General features: G+C 42.7%; 1 protein-coding gene across 3 annotated transcripts in view; it reads right to left on the minus strand.

The window, feature by feature from the left end:
• The window catches only part of TRIM55 (tripartite motif containing 55), a 90,111-nt gene that overhangs the window by 53,563 nt on the left and 17,742 nt on the right, over positions 1-18,806 (minus strand). For all 3 annotated transcript variants that reach the window (XM_072151803.1, XM_072151802.1, XM_072151804.1), the window contains exons 3-4: positions 9,202-9,367; positions 3,075-3,170 (exon numbers count right to left, since the gene is read on the minus strand). In XM_072151803.1, the coding sequence (XP_072007904.1) occupies positions 3,075-3,170; positions 9,202-9,367 (262 nt within the window). The remainder of the gene's footprint in view (positions 1-3,074; positions 3,171-9,201; positions 9,368-18,806) is intronic.

The following is an 18,806-nucleotide window of genomic DNA, read 5'->3' on the forward strand; positions in this document are numbered from 1 at the left end:
AATTCCACAGGATGGAGCATACCTGCCCCCCCACCCCCGGTGCCCCACCCCATCACTTCCATTTGGTGTGTAGGTGGCATAGAGGGGGGGAAAGTCAAAATCACATTGATTTATACATCTTCCCAACACTGCAATGTATGCATACAAATCAGTGTAATCATTATTCGAGGGACATACAATCTCGGGTCTGTATATACAAAAAAAAGCCACACATTTGGAGTCAATCTCCCTAATAGAAGGACCATCTTTATAAAGAAAACCCCTTAAATCTGCCTTCTTGTAGCATGACGTATAGCTGTCCCTATGATGATTCAGCTGCCATTCCTCTGCCAAGTGCATTATTCACTTCTGACACTTGAAGTAAGAGATTGCAGGAATTCTCAGACTGGGTTATTTTGGGTGATGTTTGTATCAGTGTGACCTTTTAAGGAATGTACAATATATGCTGAAGTCAAAAATAAGATAAAGTATTGGCGGATTCACTGCAAGGTGACAAACTGATCCAAGTAATCCAAGACATGTTTTTTATTAGCTTTATTAACAACAATTATTTTTTTTTTAAATGTTTACCTCTATGAGTAATACTTCATAATTGCATTACATATCTGTGATAATATCACTAGTATGTATGTGTTGTGAAAGCTGCTGTGACATCACAAATATGTTTATGTTATGTAAGTTGCTTTGACATCACAAATCTGATTGTGTCATGTAAGCTGCTGTGACATCACAGGTGTGTTTATGTCTTGTAAGCTCCTGTGACATCACAAATATGTTTATGTCTTGTAAGCTGCAGTGACATCACAAATATGTTTGTGTCTTGTAAGCTGCTGTGACATCACAAATATGTTTGTGTCTTGTAAGCTCCTGTGACATCACAGGTGTGTTTGTGTCATGTAAGCTCCTGTGACATCACAAATATGTTTATGTCTTGTAAGCTGCTGTGACATCACAAATATGTTAGTGTCTTGTAAGCTCCTGTGACATCACAGGTGTGTTTGTGTCATGTAAGCTCCTGTGACATCACAAATATGTTTATGTCTTTTAAGCTGCTGTGACATCACAAATATGTTAGTGTCTTGTAAGCTCCTGTGACATCACAAATATATTTGTATCATGTAAGCTCCTGTGACATCAAAAATATGTTTATGTCTTGTAAGCTCCTGTGACATCACAAATATGTTTATGTCTTGTAAGCTGCTGTGACATCACAAATATGTTTGTGTCTTGTAAGCTGCTGTGACATCACAAATATGTTTGTGTCTTGTAAGCTCCTGTGACATCACAGGTGTGTTTGTGTCATGTAAGCTCCTGTGACATCACAAATATGTTTATGTCTTGTAAGCTGCTGTGACATCACAAATATGTTAGTGTCTTGTAAGCTCCTGTGACATCACAAATATATTTGTATCATGTAAGCTGCTGTGACATCACAAATATCTTTGTGTCATGTAAACTCCTGTGACATCACAAATATCTTTGTGTCATGTAAACTTCTGTGACATCACAAATATATTTATGTCATGTAAGCTGCAGTGACATCACTGATATGTTTTTGTCTGTCAGCTTCTGTAACAATACTAGTATGTTAGTATGATAAATGACATTGAAATTAATATCCTGTTCTTGATACTGGGCTACTTCTAACTTGAGCCATGATTAAGAAGTGTTTTCTCGTTTGAAACGTGTTGGCCATGATCATCACTATGGACTTTGAAGGACATGTACCACCACATTAAGGGGTGGTAGACTGTCCCCAAACGGATGCAGGGGTGATGGGGGACTTCTGCTGGCATGCTCCGGACAGTCTTCTATAATGAATTATTGACTTATGCAAATATTGACTTATAAACATTCATGCAAATGAGTCTGAGGCATTCACCACTGGGCTAGCTGAGCGATTCCTGGCTCTGTCGAAATCTAATTTATTCATGCCCCTTCTGTCCCCCCCCCCTCATGTAGGCTGGCTGCAAGCACTGCACACAGCCGGTGACGTCACCAGTCTGTGCAAGGAAGGTAGCTACTGCGCTTGCGCGAGATTAGCAGATAGCCAGGACTACATGTGTGCCTTCGGCTCATTTGCATACATTTTATAAGTCAATATTTCATTATAGAAGACGGGCCTGGAGCATGCCAGCAGGAGTCCCCATCACCCCTAAGATAACAAGCATCCATTTGGGGACAGTCTACCACTCCTATATGTGGTGGTAAATGTCCTTTAATATTTTGCTACAATAAAGAAAGAATTGTCTACACTTTGTCTAACTTAAATGACAATTCACATTCTACATGGACTTAATATTCATTTCTCCTGTCCACATAATACATGGATGTAAATCAGCTGACTAGTGACCATGGGTACCAGCATTGTCCTACATCACACAGTCTCTAGCTTTCAGTTTCCATCCCGTGTGCCAATTTCTGGATTATCGCTTAAGTAAGCTCCATAACGTTAATTCTGGTGAGTCATTAATTGATGATACAGCAGATATAGGAAACTAAAACAGGACTCAACTCTATCCTAAGATTAACTCTGACTCCTCAGTAATGTCAAAGTATCTGCTGCTATAAAAGACCAGCAATGTAAGGAAATGCCAGAAGCTGCAATTTATCAATTGATGTAAAGACAGAATGTATGTAAGGGATCAGAATGAAATAACATGAATGGACTGAGAGCTCCTTTATCCTGGATACTAATGTTACATAACATCTGCCAGACCGGTCACACGAATGTACACAGTGGCACTGGTGTAATCTGGTAGCTCATGTGTATTTATCAATCTGGTAGGAGTCTCCTATTATGTAATGTCATGAACTTGCCAAAATATTTGTCAGGCGGGGTGTCTTACGTGCCTCTGAATTTGAGGCTTAACAGGCCTCCATGAGCACATACCAGACATGTAGTGCGTCAGAGTATTGGAAACACAAATTGGTGAAGTTTCCATAGGTCTCTGATGCAGACTTCATTGACTTAAAATCATTACATTTTGATTATTCAGTCTTTGCAACAATAATTACAACACGGGTCTATAATACAGCAATATAAAAGGAAGGCCCCCATGATAGGTACTTACCTCCACCGCTTTGCATGTCTCTTCTAGTTGACTGACCACTGCTTGAATCCGATCATTACATCCTACCAGTATAGCAATACCATCTGATAATTCAGTCTAGGGAAAAAAAATACCAACATAATTGGTTGGACAGATATAAAAATATACCTGATATTGTGCTTTCTATGAAGAATAATATAGTAATATGCAGAAAGTCACTGGGACAATAATGAATTGTCAAAACCCCAAATTACAAGTTTATGCTAATTTTTTATCACTGTAATAATTCAAATAATAATGTTTATTTATATAACACCATCATATTCTTTACTGCTTTACAGATTATTCGGAAACAAATACATATAAAATAAGGCATTACAGAGTAATTACATTGTCATTTGAAACAATAGGAAGAGGCATATCAGTGTGTATAATGGTTCAGCCATTCTTTAAAAGGGAATAATAATAATGCTGCTGTTACTGCTTGAACTAGTTATCAGTTGCTATATTGTATACAGAGGGAGAAGTACACAAAAATGGCTAGTAAAAAATAGAGTTGAAGTCAGGGAATGTGATACGCCTACCTACAGAGATGGGTTTTAAGAGCATGTTTGAAGCTTTTGATGTTGGGTGTAAGTCTGATAGAGCATTCCAGAGAGTTGGTGCAGCTCAGGAGAAGTTCTAGAGAAGTGAAGAGAATAAGGGAAAAGAATAATCTAATATCACTGGCAGATCAAAGAGCACGGGTTGGGTGATAGACTTAGATGAGGGAGGAGAGGTAGGGAGGTGCAGCATTGTTCAGAGCTTTGTGGATGAGGGTTATTAATTTAATCATTACTCAGAGGGAGACGGGCAACCCGTGCAGTGACTGACAGACTGGAGGCATCCGTGTAATGTTTGGACTGAAAGACAAGTCTGGCTGCTGCTTTAAGAATAGATTGTAGAGGAGAGAGTCTAGTAAGTGAAAGACCAATTAGTAGGTTGTTACAGTAGTCTAGATAAACCATATTGTAATAGATCTCTTTTGTAAGCCAAGGTAAACAGCATCCTTCTTGACATTTACTTGAATTGTTTCACATACAAGGCAAAAAAAAAAAGTGTACAGTAAATCCCACCACTGCCGAAATACTGGTGCAGGTTTTAGCTCAAATTTAGTCGGACAAGTTGGATTAATAAATCCTTAATAAATCCAGCTTGTCGCACTCCGGGTGCATTGTTTTTTTTTATCTCCCTCTATGTCTCCAGATCAGGGATTCTCAACCTTATTGCTATTAGGGCAACTATGAAGTATTTCACAAACAGGAACTTTCCTCAAAGAACCTTTACAGATCATGGGGGGCATGTATATACAAAGTAAGACATTACAGAGCAATGACATAGTCAGATGAGACAGTACTCACAAGAGCTTACAATCTATGAGGAAGAAAGGGCAACACAGGAGGTGACACTGCTATCTGTACCCAGGGCAACGTATGAGTAGGTTATGTGCTATAACTGTAGTAAAAGCTTTAGATGTTGCTTTCCAGGGATCCTCGATCAAGTTCTAGGGAACCTAGTGGAAATCACTGCTTTAGAAACTTAGGTTTAGTTTTTTAAAACACCTTGCACACAGGTTTGGACTAATGACTTCAAATAGTGTGTATTAAGTCCATCCACAGTAAGAAATAAAGTTAAAATGTACAGATTACATAATGTATCAGAATATGTGTCTGCACCATCTACAATCCTTTAGAATCTTGATACAAAATGAAGTAAAGTAATTGCTTGAGGTTTCTGGAGCTTTGATCTTTTCTTCATAGTTAATGTACCAGAATCTACCATAAAAGACAAAGTTCTGACACATACAAAGAGGAGTAATCTTCTTTTCAGATGATGCTACATTTTATTCTTTCTCTTAATAATTGTCTCTGTCAGGCGTACAAGCCACAAAGGACTGACGGCAAACATGCAAATTAAAGATAATTATGTCATTAGCTATACTATAAATTCACCTTATAAAATACGATCTCACATCATTTCCGAACAATATCATGAAGATATGAAGAGGATGGAATAGCAAACAAATACAGATGTTATTAACCCTTCTGGGTCTGGGTGTAAGCTGTAAATCTGGGTCCTTCATCTCATGCTAATGACATCATATTCTGCTATATCTGATGACATTATGCTATAAAGTAATCGTTTAATAGTGGGACACATCTCATTGCAGTTTTGCAATCCCTATTGCTACGTCCATCCTTATAATAACAATACATTTGACAATGATGATGGAGAAGAAAAGTCTTAAATGGATATTCCAGGTTTGTAGCTGGACTTGGAGAACTGAGGTATACTCCTAGTTGAGATCTCACAGCAATGCCCCCTCTGTGTAAGGCCAGAAGCAGGGCTCCTTTTAGATATTGAAGCAGAGGGAAGGAGCTGTGCAGCAGTTTAAGGACAGATCAAATAGCACAGCAATTTGAGGACCCTCTCCCAATGCACCAAATCCACATACAACCCTGGAATATGATGCATTTCACAGTCCTGCTGCTGCTAACAACATACAAAGGTTAGGTTACACCGAGAACCTGGGCTGCTGCCTTACACTGTTAGCAAAGCACTGTCAAAACTTCTGACTACATTTAAAGAAAACATAAAAATACAGTCAGCTCTCTCGGCAGTATATTATAGAGTGATTAGAGCTGAGAAGATGGTCTTATCAGTAACTACTTCTGACTGCAGATTTAACAGCATTTTCCATGACACAGATTTACTTTACAGGCGGTCCCCTTCTTAAGGACATTCGACTTACAGACGACCCCTAGTTAAAGATGGACCCCTCTGACCACTGTGACCTCTGGTGAAGCTCTCTGAATGCTTTACTATAATCCCAGACTGCAATGATCAGCTGTAAGGTGTCTGTAATGAAGCTTTATTGATAATTGTTGGTCCAACTACAGTGAAAAATGTTGAAACTCTAATTTTCACTGGTGCAAAAAAATTGTCTGGAACTACAATTATAAAATATACAGTTTTGACTTGCATACAAATTCAAATTAAGAACAAACCTATGGAAACTATCTTGCATGTAGCCTGGGGACTGCCTGTATATCCATACAATATTTTACATCCTCTGTTTTGACTGGATGCAACTAAAAGAGAAATGCATACAAGTCTGCCTCCATTTATTTATATGATCTTATATGTTTGATTCTTCCTGGTTAGAGATGAGCAGACCACTAGTTTCAGTTCGGGTTCGTCGTTTAGGTTTGGCCACACAACCTGAACGTATTGCCGGATTGGCGGTCAAACAATCAATCCATCAAATGGATGCCCCTTGCTAATGGTCATGGGCATCACTGGCCAGTGGGCCAATGATGGCCATAGCTAGTAGCAAGGTGCATTCATTTGCCGGATTAGTTGTTTGACCACCAATCCGGCAATACGTTCAGGTTGCGTGGTCAAACCCAAACTAAAAAACTACGGGTCTGCTCAAACTGAAATTGAAGCCCGAACTGTATGGTTAAATGTATGTACAATGCGCCGATAGCCAGAATCCGAGTTGGAGATAGGGAGTCAGGAACTTTGAGGTTAACTCGAGGCACAAGACAGGGATGCCCTCTGTCCCCTCTTCTGTTCGCCCTGTATATGGAACCGATGGCGATTAAAATAAGAAATACCGAATCAATACAGGGGGGAGGATGCGGAGGGTGCAGAGATAAGATCTGCCTCTACGCAGACGATGTGGTGCTTTTCTTGCGTAACTCCCTTAATTCTATACCGAATACAATCCAACTTGTGGAGGAATTTGGGAGTTTATCTGGCCTTAAGGTAAATTGGGGCAAATCCAATCTACTGCCCTTGGATAGGGAAGTTAAGGAGTGGGCGACCGAAAGAGGAGATGTGAGGTGTGTAGAGAATTTCAGATACTTAGGTATAGAGGTGTCTACTAAACCTAAAGAATTTCACAAACTTAACTTAGAACCCGCAATTAGAAACCTTAAAAATAAAATTCAATGTTGGAATGGTCTATTCCTCTCCAGAGCGGACAGGATAGGTCTGATTAAGATGGTCATTCTTCCCCAAATTCTTTATTTTCTGTCAACGGCTCCTATCTGGATAGATATATCCTTCTTTAGACTGGTAGAATCATTACTTAACAAACTAATCCAGGGAAGAAAAAAAAAGTCAGAATCAAGATGGAATACCTATACAAGCCTATCGGAGAAGGAGGATTAGGATTACAGTTTTTTCAGGGATACTACATAGCTGCACAAGTGGGTCGACTGATAAATTGGAAGGATAATGACTTGTATATCAAATTGATACAGTTAGCAGGAGGGAAAGTAGAGAATATACTGGAGTTACTGGAGAGTTCTTGGTTGGGAAAGATAACATCTGGAAAGGGGATCCTCGGGAACACATTAGGGAAAGTCTGGAAATGTTTTAAGAAAATGTTACAATTACAAGGATATTTGCAGGAGACCCCATTATGGGACAATAGTAATCTAGCTGAACTGATGAAGATACCGGACATACCCTTCTGGCAGAAATTAGGGATTAAATATGTCTCCCAAGTAATGGTAGAAGACCAAATGATGTCCTTCTCCATATTACAGGACAGATATGGGTTAAAGGGAGGGGATTGGATTCGCTACCGACAATTAGCACATGCAATAAAATATAATACATTAAATGGCACTTAGTCACGCATATATGTTTGGATTTTATTAGAAACTCAGCAAATCCGAAGAAGGGTGTTTCTATGATATATAAATTTGTAAGAAATAGTTTCACTAATAGTATTAAACACAAATCACGAAGTAAATGGGAAAGTGTAATAGGAGTGTTTGATGACAAAGAATGGGGCGAGGTGCACAAAAATATTAAGAATGGCTCCATTAACTGGAACCATAAGATAATTCAATTTTTTTTTATTCACCAGGTATATTACACACCAAAAGATCTTTTCAGAATGGGGATTAGGGAAAATTCCAACTGCTGGAAGTGCCACGTAGCAGAAGCAGATTACTTTCACTTGGTCTGGTTATGCCCGGGTATACAGTCCTTCTGGGATGCAATTTTTGAGAAAATTTCAGTAACTCTTTCTATTGATCTTAGACCTTCTGTAGGAACTGCTATTTCCGGTCTTATAGAACAAGAAACGATAAAGCAGGAATTTGGGAAATTAATTATTAAGCTAATGAATGTCGCTCTGGTTTGTATAGTTCGTAAATGGGGATCTAAGGAGTACTCCAAGGTAGATTTTTGGCAGAATCTCTCCTTACAGATTAAAAATTACAAATGTATGTGGCTTAAAAATAAAATGCTGGGACCGAAAAGAATTAAAATATGGAATGCTTGGCACTTTTCTAATTGAAGTGGTTTTTTTTGTTTTTTTTTTGTTTTTTTTTTTGGGGGGGGGGGGTTTATCCAGCCAGCGGGCCCAAAGGGGGGGAAGGCTCTTAATGCTTAAGCTATAGGCCCTCCGTCACTACTATAGGGTGATAAGAGATATTGATGGTATAAGGTCCAATGAGAGGGTTCCTAAAAGGAATAAAAAGGGAAAAAGGAAAAGGGCGAAGAGAGGGGAGAGGAAGGAAAGAGGAAAATAAAAACAATAATTTGTTTGATGTATAAATGTATAAATGCTATAGATTATTGTATAATGAAATTCTTTTTGTATAATGTGCATACGTTTTGATTAAAAAAAAAAAATTAAAAAAAAAAGAAATTGAAGCCCGAACTGAAGCTACGGGGCTTCAATTGTGGTTGTGGCACCAGTCAAAACTGAGTCGGCAAAGGTCTTTTGCACATCGGGTGTGGCCACATTAATCAGACATTTATGATAAATTTTGTGATTATATGATAACTGTCTGCTATCAGAATAGCATATTGTATTGCATCCATACAGAATTTTGGGTCTTTACTGTAATAGGGACCTCTATTTTTTCACAAAAACTCCAAGGGCTTCTTCTCATTGATTTATATATCAGAAAAACTATTGTGCACAACCCCTGCTATTCCTTGTTATCCAGAATTCCTTCTCTGGAAGCAATGGATTAAGATTTGACACAAGAAAAATCCATTGCATTGAAACCTTAGTTACTCTCTATGGGTAATGAGACAATAGACTTTCTGACTCACCACAGCGTTCTAATAATATTACCTTTTGTCCCTGGAAGACATGAGCGAGGGGAGCTACCTCACAATTTTTGTGAGCTCCGAAAACTTTGCACATTGAGCATGTTGGCGCCTCACACGTCAGACAGTAAATGTTAATTTTTTCGTCTTCGTGTTCTTCGCACATTGGTAGGTCAGATTTTCTTTCCGGCCTGTAAAATATCAATTTTTATAAATTTATATTCAGGTCATTAAAGAGAGGACTAATTTAATTTTGCCCCCGTTCCTATCATAGTTTTAGAAATATTGAGAATCTGTCTATACACTGCTGTCCAAGATTATAATGTGCTTAATGCAATTCATAAATGTACATCAAGACAATGGACACATACAAACACTTCTGTAAACCACATCCAGGGGCGGACTGGCTATTGAACCCACCGGGGCCGTTCCCGGTGGGCCAACAGGTCCGGGGCCGATTTGGGGCCGGCTGAGGCTGGTCGGGCCGACCGCAGGTGAGGCACTGCACTGGCAGGCAGCGCTGGTGCTACATAACTGCTGATTGGAACCGGGCCGACAAGTGTACACAGCACACTGACACTGCTCTAAGGCCGCTGCATCATACGCTGCTGATGTACAGCGCAGGCTGGTCAGGGGAGTGCGGAGCAGGAAGCAGCCCCGCGCTGGCAGCACAGGCCTCATCCTACCCCTGTGCTGTGCTCCGAGAGCAAAGTGGGAGCTTGTGCCAGTGCCCGCTAGGTGAGCCTCGGGCCCTGCATCCTTTTTCCTGGGCTGTCCCAGGGCAGCATCAGCTGATATTGGGAGCACGGAGATGAGGACTCCCTGCACTGCTACAGGGGCCAGGCAGAGGCTGTGAGCTCCGGAGGATCGTGCTGCTCCTGCTGTGGTTGGTGGGGAGGAGAGAGGGGTGTGCTTACAACTGGCCCCGCCCCCACACCGGAGTCTGGGTCAACTGAGAATAGGGAACTACAGCCCTGGAGGAGCAGAACGGGGGAATCAGAAGATGTCCGGACCGGAAGTAGTGGGCGGAGCTAAGAATAAGAGCCAGCACATGAGTGACACCTGGAAAGGTAAACCAAAGAGGGTTCAAATGGGTCAGGAGATGGTTCAGGAGGTGTTAGGAGAGGGTTCAGGTGTGAGCAAAGGGGTGAACAGTAGGGCTGGCAGGTGTTAGAGGTGTGAGCATAGGGGTCAGGTGTGAGGTTATGGTTCAGGAGGTGTTAGGAGAGGGGTCAGGTGTGAGGAGATTGTACAGGAGGTGTTAGGAGAGGGGTCAGGTGTGAGGGGATTGTACAGGAGGTGTTAGGAGAGGGGTCAGGTGTGAGCAAAGGGGTGAACAGTAGGGCTGGCAGGTGTTAGAGGTGTGAGCATAGGGGTCAGGTGTGAGGGGATGGTTCAGGAGGTGTTAGGAGAGGGGTCAGGTGTGAGGCGATTGTACAGGAGGTGTTAGGAGAGGGGTCAGGTGTGAGGAGATTGTACAGGAGGTGTTAGGAGAGGGGTCAGGTGTGAGGAGATTGTACAGGAGGTGTTAGGAGAGGGGTCAGGTGTGAGGGGATGGTTCAGGAGGTGTTAGGAGAGGGGTCAGGTGTGAGGGGATGGTTCAGGAGGTGTTAGGAGAGGGGTCAGGTGTGAGGAGATTGTACAGGAGGTGTTAGGAGAGGGGTCAGGTGTGAGGAGATTGTACAGGAGGTGTTAGGAGAGGGGTCAGGTGTGAGGAGATTGTACAGGAGGTGTTAGGAGAGGGGTCAGGTGTGAGGAGATGGTTCAGGAGGTGTTAGGAGAGGGTTCAGGTGTGAGCAAAGGGGTGAACAGTAGGGCTGGCAGGTGTTAGAGGTGTGAGCATAGGGGTCAGGTGTGAGGGGATGGTTCAGGAGGTGTTAGGAGAGGGGTCAGGTGTGAGGAGATTGTACAGGAGGTGTTAGGAGAGGGGTCAGGTGTGAGGGGATTGTACAGGAGGTGTTAGGAGAGGGGTCAGGTGTGAGCAAAGGGGTGAACAGTAGGGCTGGCAGGTGTTAGAGGTGTGAGCATAGGGGTCAGGTGTGAGGGGATGGTTCAGGAGGTGTTAGGAGAGGGGTCAGGTGTGAGGCGATTGTACAGGAGGTGTTAGGAGAGGGGTCAGGTGTGAGGAGATTGTACAGGAGGTGTTAGGAGAGGGGTCAGGTGTGAGGAGATTGTACAGGAGGTGTTAGGAGAGGGGTCAGGTGTGAGGGGATGGTTCAGGAGGTGTTAGGAGAGGGGTCAGGTGTGAGGGGATGGTTCAGGAGGTGTTAGGAGAGGGGTCAGGTGTGAGGAGATTGTACAGGAGGTGTTAGGAGAGGGGTCAGGTGTGAGGAGATTGTACAGGAGGTGTTAGGAGAGGGGTCAGGTGTGAGGAGATGGTTCAGGAGGTGTTAGGAGAGGGGTCAGGTGTGAGGGGATTGTACAGGAGGTGTTAGGAGAGGGGTCAGGTGTGAGGAGATTGTACAGGAGGTGTTAGGAGAGGGGTCAGGTGTGAGGGGATTGTACAGGAGGTGTTAGGAGAGGGGTCAGGTGTGAGGAGATGGTTCAGGAGGTGTTAGGAGAGGGGTCAGGTGTGAGGAGATTGTACAGGAGGTGTTAGGAGAGGGGTCAGGTGTGAGGAGATTGTACAGGAGGTGTTAGGAGAGGGGTCAGGTGTGAGGGGATTGTACAGGAGGTGTTAGGAGAGGGGTCAGGTGTGAGGAGATGGTTCAGGAGGTGTTAGGAGAGGGGTCAGGTGTGAGGAGATTGTACAGGAGGTGTTAGGAGAGGGGTCAGGTGTGAGGAGATTGTACAGGAGGTGTTAGGAGAGGGGTCAGGTGTGAGGAGATTGTACAGGAGGTGTTAGGAGAGGGGTCAGGTGTGAGGAGATTGTACAGGAGGTGTTAGGAGAGGGGTCAGGTGTGAGGAGATTGTACAGGAGGTGTTAGGAGAGGGGTCAGGTGTGAGGGGATTGTACAGGAGGTGTTAGGAGAGGGGTCAGGTGTGAGGGGATTGTACAGGAGGTGTTAGGAGAGGGGTCAGGTGTGAGGAGATGGTTCAGGAGGTGTTAGGAGAGGGGTCAGGTGTGAGGAGATTGTACAGGAGGTGTTAGGAGAGGGGTCAGGTGTGAGGAGATTGTTCAGGAGGTGTTAGGAGAGGGGTCAGGTGTGAGGGGATGGTTCAGGAGGTGTTAGGAGAGGGGTCAGGTGTGAGGAGATTGTACAGGAGGTGTTAGGAGAGGGGTCAGGTGTGAGGAGATTGTACAGGAGGTGTTAGGAGAGGGGTCAGGTGTGAGGGGATTGTACAGGAGGTGTTAGGAGAGGGGTCAGGTGTGAGGAGATGGTTCAGGAGGTGTAAGTGGAGGGGTCAGGTGTGCACAACAGCGTGTAGAGGAAAAGTGGGGGCTCTCTTTTTCATGACAGGTACAGGGCCTTCCTTTGGTCCTGTGGAAAGATTACATGTGCATGAGGATACTCCATTAATTGTTGGGGCACTAAAATGGGTAAAATGGGGGTAGAGTTTATAGGTTAGAGTACAGTACTGAGAATTTGGTAGTTATACATTGGGGCCCGTGCCCCGAATCTTTTACAAAGCTAGCAAAGCCCCTGGGCTTGGGACTGATGGGCACTGGCACTGTACAGATTATGAGTATATTGCGGGGGGATTGGGACGAATGGGCAATGTACAGATTATAAGTATACAAGCGGTCCTCTACTTAAGGACACCCAATTTACAGACAACCCCTAGTTACAGACAGACCCCTCTGCCTCCTGTGACCTCTCTGGATGTTACTATAGTCCCAGACTGCAATGATCAGCTGTAAGGTGTCTGTAATGAAGCTTTATTGATAATTCTTGGTCCCATTACAGCAAAAAAATTTTGAAACTCCAATTGTCACTGGGGCAAAAAAAATTTTTTGTCTGGATCTACAATTATAAAATATACAGTTTTGACTTACATACAAATTCAACAAACCTAAAGAACCTATCTTGTATGTAACCCAGGGACTGCCTGTATCTCATTAAGGCAATGATGTCTAATCCATGATGTTGTCATCCAGTTTTTATCATAACTAAGGGATACTTTACTTAATGCTATTTTGCTAATCTTCCACCAATGACTTATTGACCCCGCCCACCTGTGTCGACCACGCCCAGCTTGGCTGGCCCCCCCTAAAATATAGGGCCACTTTAAAAAAAATTTCCAGGGCCACTTTTTTTTCCCAGTCCGCCCCTGACCACATCTATAGTTGTCAGTCATCCTGCTAGGCTTTGTATTGTAAAAATGAAATATATATATATATTGCAAATCCATTGTGCAATGAAAAGCTGAACAGATTGGGGCTTATTTACTAAGGCCCTTGCGCCAGTTTTCTGTCGGGCTTTGCACGTTCTTTCTAGTACAAACTGCTTGCACACATATTTAAGAAGTGTCTGCACCACAGTTGTGTCACACGCGACCCTTTTGTGGCGCAGCTGCACTAGGTATCATGCAATATTAGGGGGCGTTCTGATGCACAGTTGGACCATGTGCCGGATTTAACATGCAAAGTCCGACAGAAATGTGTCCCACACCCCATGTTAAAGGTGCACCAAAAAAAGTGGCAGTGCAGGGAGTGCCAGATTCATGATGAACGGCGCCAGAAACCCGGAATCTGGCACACTCTGCACACTACACAGGCAAACTGCATATAGTACACACTGCACTGTTGTTAGTAAATGTGCCCCATTAATATCATGTCCTTGCAGGCAGCCTGTTATAGAGAAGTTTAAGCTAAACAAATTGTATATAGGGGGACATTTATTATCGATTTTCTAATGAAAAACTGTCGGTAATTTTTTTCCCCCCTTGCTACACTTCTATTTATACAGTGCCTACAAGTAGTATTCAACCCCCTGTAGATTTAGCAGGTTTGATAAGAAGCAAATAAGTTAGAGCCTTCAAACTTCAAACAAGAGCAGGATTTATTAACAGATGCATAAATCTTACAAACCAAAGAGTTATGTTGCTTAGTTATATTTTAATAAATTTTAAACATAAAAGTGTGGGTCAATTATTATTCAAACCCTAGGTTTAATATTTTGTGGAATAACCCTTGTTTGCAATTACAGCTAATAATCGTCTTTTATAAGACCTGATCTAGGTTCTTTGGGTGTCTCATGTGCACTTTAATCTTGAGCTCCTTCCACAAGTTTTCGATTGGGTTAAGGTCAGGAGACTGACTAGGCCACTGCAACACCTTGATTTTTTCCCTCTTGAACCAGGCCTTGGTTTTCTTGGCTGTGTGCTTTGGGTCGTTGTCTTGTTGGAAGATGAAATGACGACGGATCTTAAGATCCTTGATGGAGGAGCGGAGGTTCTTGGCCAAAATCTCCAAGTAGGCCGTGCTATCCATCTTCCCATGAATCCGGGCCAGATGGCCAGGCCCCTTGGCTGAGAAGCAGCCCCACAGCATGATGCTGCCACCACCATGCTTGACTGTAGAGATGGTATTCTTGGGGTCGTATGCTGTGCCATCCAGTCTCCAAACGTCACGTGTGTGGTTGGCACCAAAGATCTCGATCTTGGTCTCATCAGACCAGAGAACCTTGAACCAGTCTGTCTCAGAGTCCTCCAAGTGATCATGAGCAAACTGTAAACGAGCCTTGACATGATGCTTTGAAAGTAAAAGTACCTTACGTGCTCGTCTGGAACGGAGACCATTGCGGTGGAGTACGTTACTGATGGTATTGACTGAAACCATGAGATCTTCCCGGAGCTCCTTCCTTGTTGTCCTTGGCTTAGCCTTGACTCTTCGGACAAGCCTGGCCTCGGCACGGGAGGAAACTTTCAAAGGCTGTCCAGGCCGTGGAAGGCTAAAAGTAGTTCCATAAGCCTTCCACTTCCGGATGATGCTCCCAACAGTGGAGACAGGTAGGTCCAACTCCTTGGAAAGGGTTTTGTACCCCTTGCCAGCCTTGTGACCCTCCACGATCTTGTCTCTAATGGCCTTGGAATGCTCCTTTGTCTTTCCCATGTTGACCATGTATGAGGCTGTTCACAAGTTTGGGGAGGGTCTTAAATAGTCAGAAAAGGCTGGAAAAACAGATAATTAATCCAAACATATGAAACTCATTGTTCTTTGTGCCTGAACTACTTCTTAATACTTTAGGGGAACCAAACAGAATTCTGGTGGTTTGAGGGGTTGAATAATAATTGACCCACACTTTTATGTTTAAAATTTATTAAATTTAACTGAGCAACATAACTTTTTGGTTTGTAAGATTTATGCATCTGTTAATAAATCCTGCTCTTGTTTGAAGTTTGAAGGCTCTAACTTATTTGCTTCTTTCAAACCTGCTAAATCTGTAGGGGGTTGAATACTACTTTTAGGCACTGTATAGTGTGGTCACTACGCTTTTGGTGGTTTTCCAACACTCACAACTTGTTCTTTTTTTGGCGCCAAATTGTGGCGCTTCTATTTTTCGGATTTGTTTTCTGATGCAAATTTTTCATGCACGTTTCCAGCGTCACCCTGCTCCCAAATTGATAAATTCCTGGCATTATGTTCTGAGCAGAAGAAGCTAAGCATTTTGTACCTAATACCCTTTCTGCAGGCAGCATGCTCTAGAGCAGGGAAACCTGTAAGGGGTCATTTATCTCATTTGCCCCCTCCCTGAGCTCTTTTTGTGCCTTTTGTGTCTTTTGTGCCTATTTTTGCACCTCATTTGCCTTTGTTGTTTTAGACTTTTTAGGTGCACATTTTAAAAAAGGCACAAATATTTGTGCAACTCAGCCTTTAGGCGCAAATCAATGTTAAATAAGGTGCAACATCTGGAAGCAGGAGAAATACAAAGACAAATTAGGCGCAAACCAGGATCACAACTATAAGGCATAGATGTGCAACATCCCCCACCATGCTGTGGTCGTGGTGCTTGGTATGGGGACCAGAGGACTGTGCTACAGCCTGGCAGGTCTCCAGCAGGTGGTGTGTGCAAGAAATATGGAGGGAGAGGCTGAGGCTGATCCTACAGACACCCCTAAGGTGTCTGTAGGACGAATCCCTGGGTGATGGATGGGGAAGCCTGAGATGGTGAAGCAGCCGTATCCAGGGGTCAGACAGAGGCAACATTGTGCAAATCAACTTACAGTTCTTTATACAACTTTAAACACCAGGCAATGGCCAAACAGGAGCAGTACATTCAGCAAGCTGGAAGGGAGAGGAAAATAGCTGGTCTGCAGGAAGGTTTGTTCACAGCCTGGTAGTAACTTCAGGCTGGGCTAGTGGAGAGGGGGCCGAGTTCAGGTAGGGACCTCTGCTTTAGGGCTTAAGTCTCCTGAATTCCCCTAAGGCATTAGGCACCAGCCTGAAGCACCTCTTCTTCCTCGTACTGGGTCTGGATGGCAGAGCGCACATTGGACCTGCTTCTCTCTCTACTGACTAGAATCCAAGACATGTGCTTCAAGATGGAGTCTCTTACTCTCTTCCTGTGCTCCCGCACACCAGGTGTTTATAAACTCCCTTTTTCAGGTGATAGAACTCTCCAATTAGCTCCCAGCTTGCTTTACATTATCACAATAAATATGATTGAACAATAACTTTTGGCATACTTAACTCTTGTCTTACCAGGCAGTGGCTGTAGCTGCAATTACAAAGTTCTCCAGTTCTCCAGTTCTTAGAGACCTCCTAAAGAGGTGATCAGTCTCCCTAACAGCTCCTGACATGGAGAGGGCGCTATTCGCAACTACCACCTTGTATATACATTGGCAGGGGTGTTGCAGATGGATGGATGGATGGATAGATAGATAATCTTCCTAGACAGTGGTATTTATTAGTTATTATTTAGAGATTCCATCACATGTAAAATGGTTACAGATATTTAGATATTACCACTAAAAACTAAAGGAACTGGTGTTGTGACTGTTACAGTTGTTCAGGGGAACATAACCTATTTTTTTTAAATATCACATTATTTAGTAATTGGAGTCAAGAAATGGATTGGACTCTAATTAATCACTTGCTTTCATTAAGTATCCAATGAGTAAATGTCATATTATCAACACCTCCACTTCCTAGCCGGCAGGAATATAAACCTGTGAATGTTAGGCTGGAAGGTGTGCGCTCATTAAACCTGCTGACTCACTGGAACGCACTGAAGGGCTGAGCTTAGAAAAGTACACGAGTTCTAGAAAACATATTGCAGTACGCAGTTCACATTTCAATTGTCTTTGCACAGAAGAGGTTTGCCCAATATTTATTTGAAATAGACTGTGGTTGTTGTAAACTTGGTAAACTATTTTTTCCCCCAAAATATCAATATATCAGAACACTAACACTTGGTAAAGGAAATCTGTCTGCAGCTTTGAGCACAAAACTCTGCCGACTGTGATAAGTATTGGCCTTAGAGAGCTGTGCAACCAAAAATGTAATATGAACACATTTATGTTGTGAGTAGCAGCAGGACTATGAAAAAGGCATTCATATTCCAGAACTGAAGCCGGATTTGAAGCACTCTTCATGAACATGAGTCAGGTGAGGAAAGTCCGGGTTCAAATTCACATTGGCAAGTATATCGAGCAAGAATAACAATGAAAAGAATGTGGAGTAATAGTGATTGGTAGATGAACCAATAAATAATTCTACCAGTATAAAACATTAGTCAGAATCCACCATAAGTACCTTCCCTATCATATGCCTTTAGTAGCAATTTTAGACAGGGTATGAGAAATCCACTGGTTAGAGGCAGGGGTGCCAGAACAAAGAGCACCCCAGCCTGGTATGCCACACTGCTCACCTCTGACTATATCATTTTTGGCAAGAGGCACCACTGAAAGCTTACAACTTGCATGGAACAGGAAGGTGTTTGTGGCATTCAGGGAATCCCCTGATGTACCCAATGAGGAATAGCATGTCATGTCAGGACATGCTTTTTAATTCATACCTACACTAGAGATCAAAATTAGAGAACACACACTTTCCTAAATGTCAAGGTTATTGTGTAGATCTACATGAATATATCCTAACATGAGTTTAGAATAGATACAGTATTTCATAAACTGTATCTATTCTAAAGCACAGAATAAAAATGTAAATGAGATAATAGTAAAAGACACTGAGAACACTCTCAGATACCTGCAAGTAAATGGTGGTGATATGGTGCTGGTGCTAATTTCCTTAATTATCTGACAAACCCTATTTAACTGGCAGCATAAATTTCCAGTTTTCATTGACTTTGCAAAAATATTGTCCCATTCCAATGTGACTTAAACTCTCCGGCAGCAGGTTGTCCATATGAAGACCAAAGGGGTGATCCTATCAGGCATAGAAAGAGAAGTTGGTCGATCCTAGTCTGTGATTTATAGGATATTGTATCTTTATGACATCAAACACTTATTCAGGTCCACCAAAAAGACTGGTCGCCCTCCAAAGACAAATGCAAGAGAGGAGGGGATAATGTGGGTATCTATAGATGTAATTGTTTCATTACTGTAGCTGGAATTGCTCACCACTGAACAGGGTAATTATCTCTCTTGTCATACAGTGTCTCGACATTTAAGAGCATTTGGACGAAAAGCCCACTCTCTAGACTCACCTTTGCTGAGGAGCATGTTGTGTGGACAAAGGAGAAGTGGTCCACAGTTCATTTTAGTGATGAAACATGTTTGTCAACA

The sequence above is a fragment of the Engystomops pustulosus genome, chromosome 5 (assembly GCF_040894005.1).
Source record: "Engystomops pustulosus chromosome 5, aEngPut4.maternal, whole genome shotgun sequence".
Classification (NCBI taxonomy): domain Eukaryota; kingdom Metazoa; phylum Chordata; class Amphibia; order Anura; family Leptodactylidae; genus Engystomops; species Engystomops pustulosus.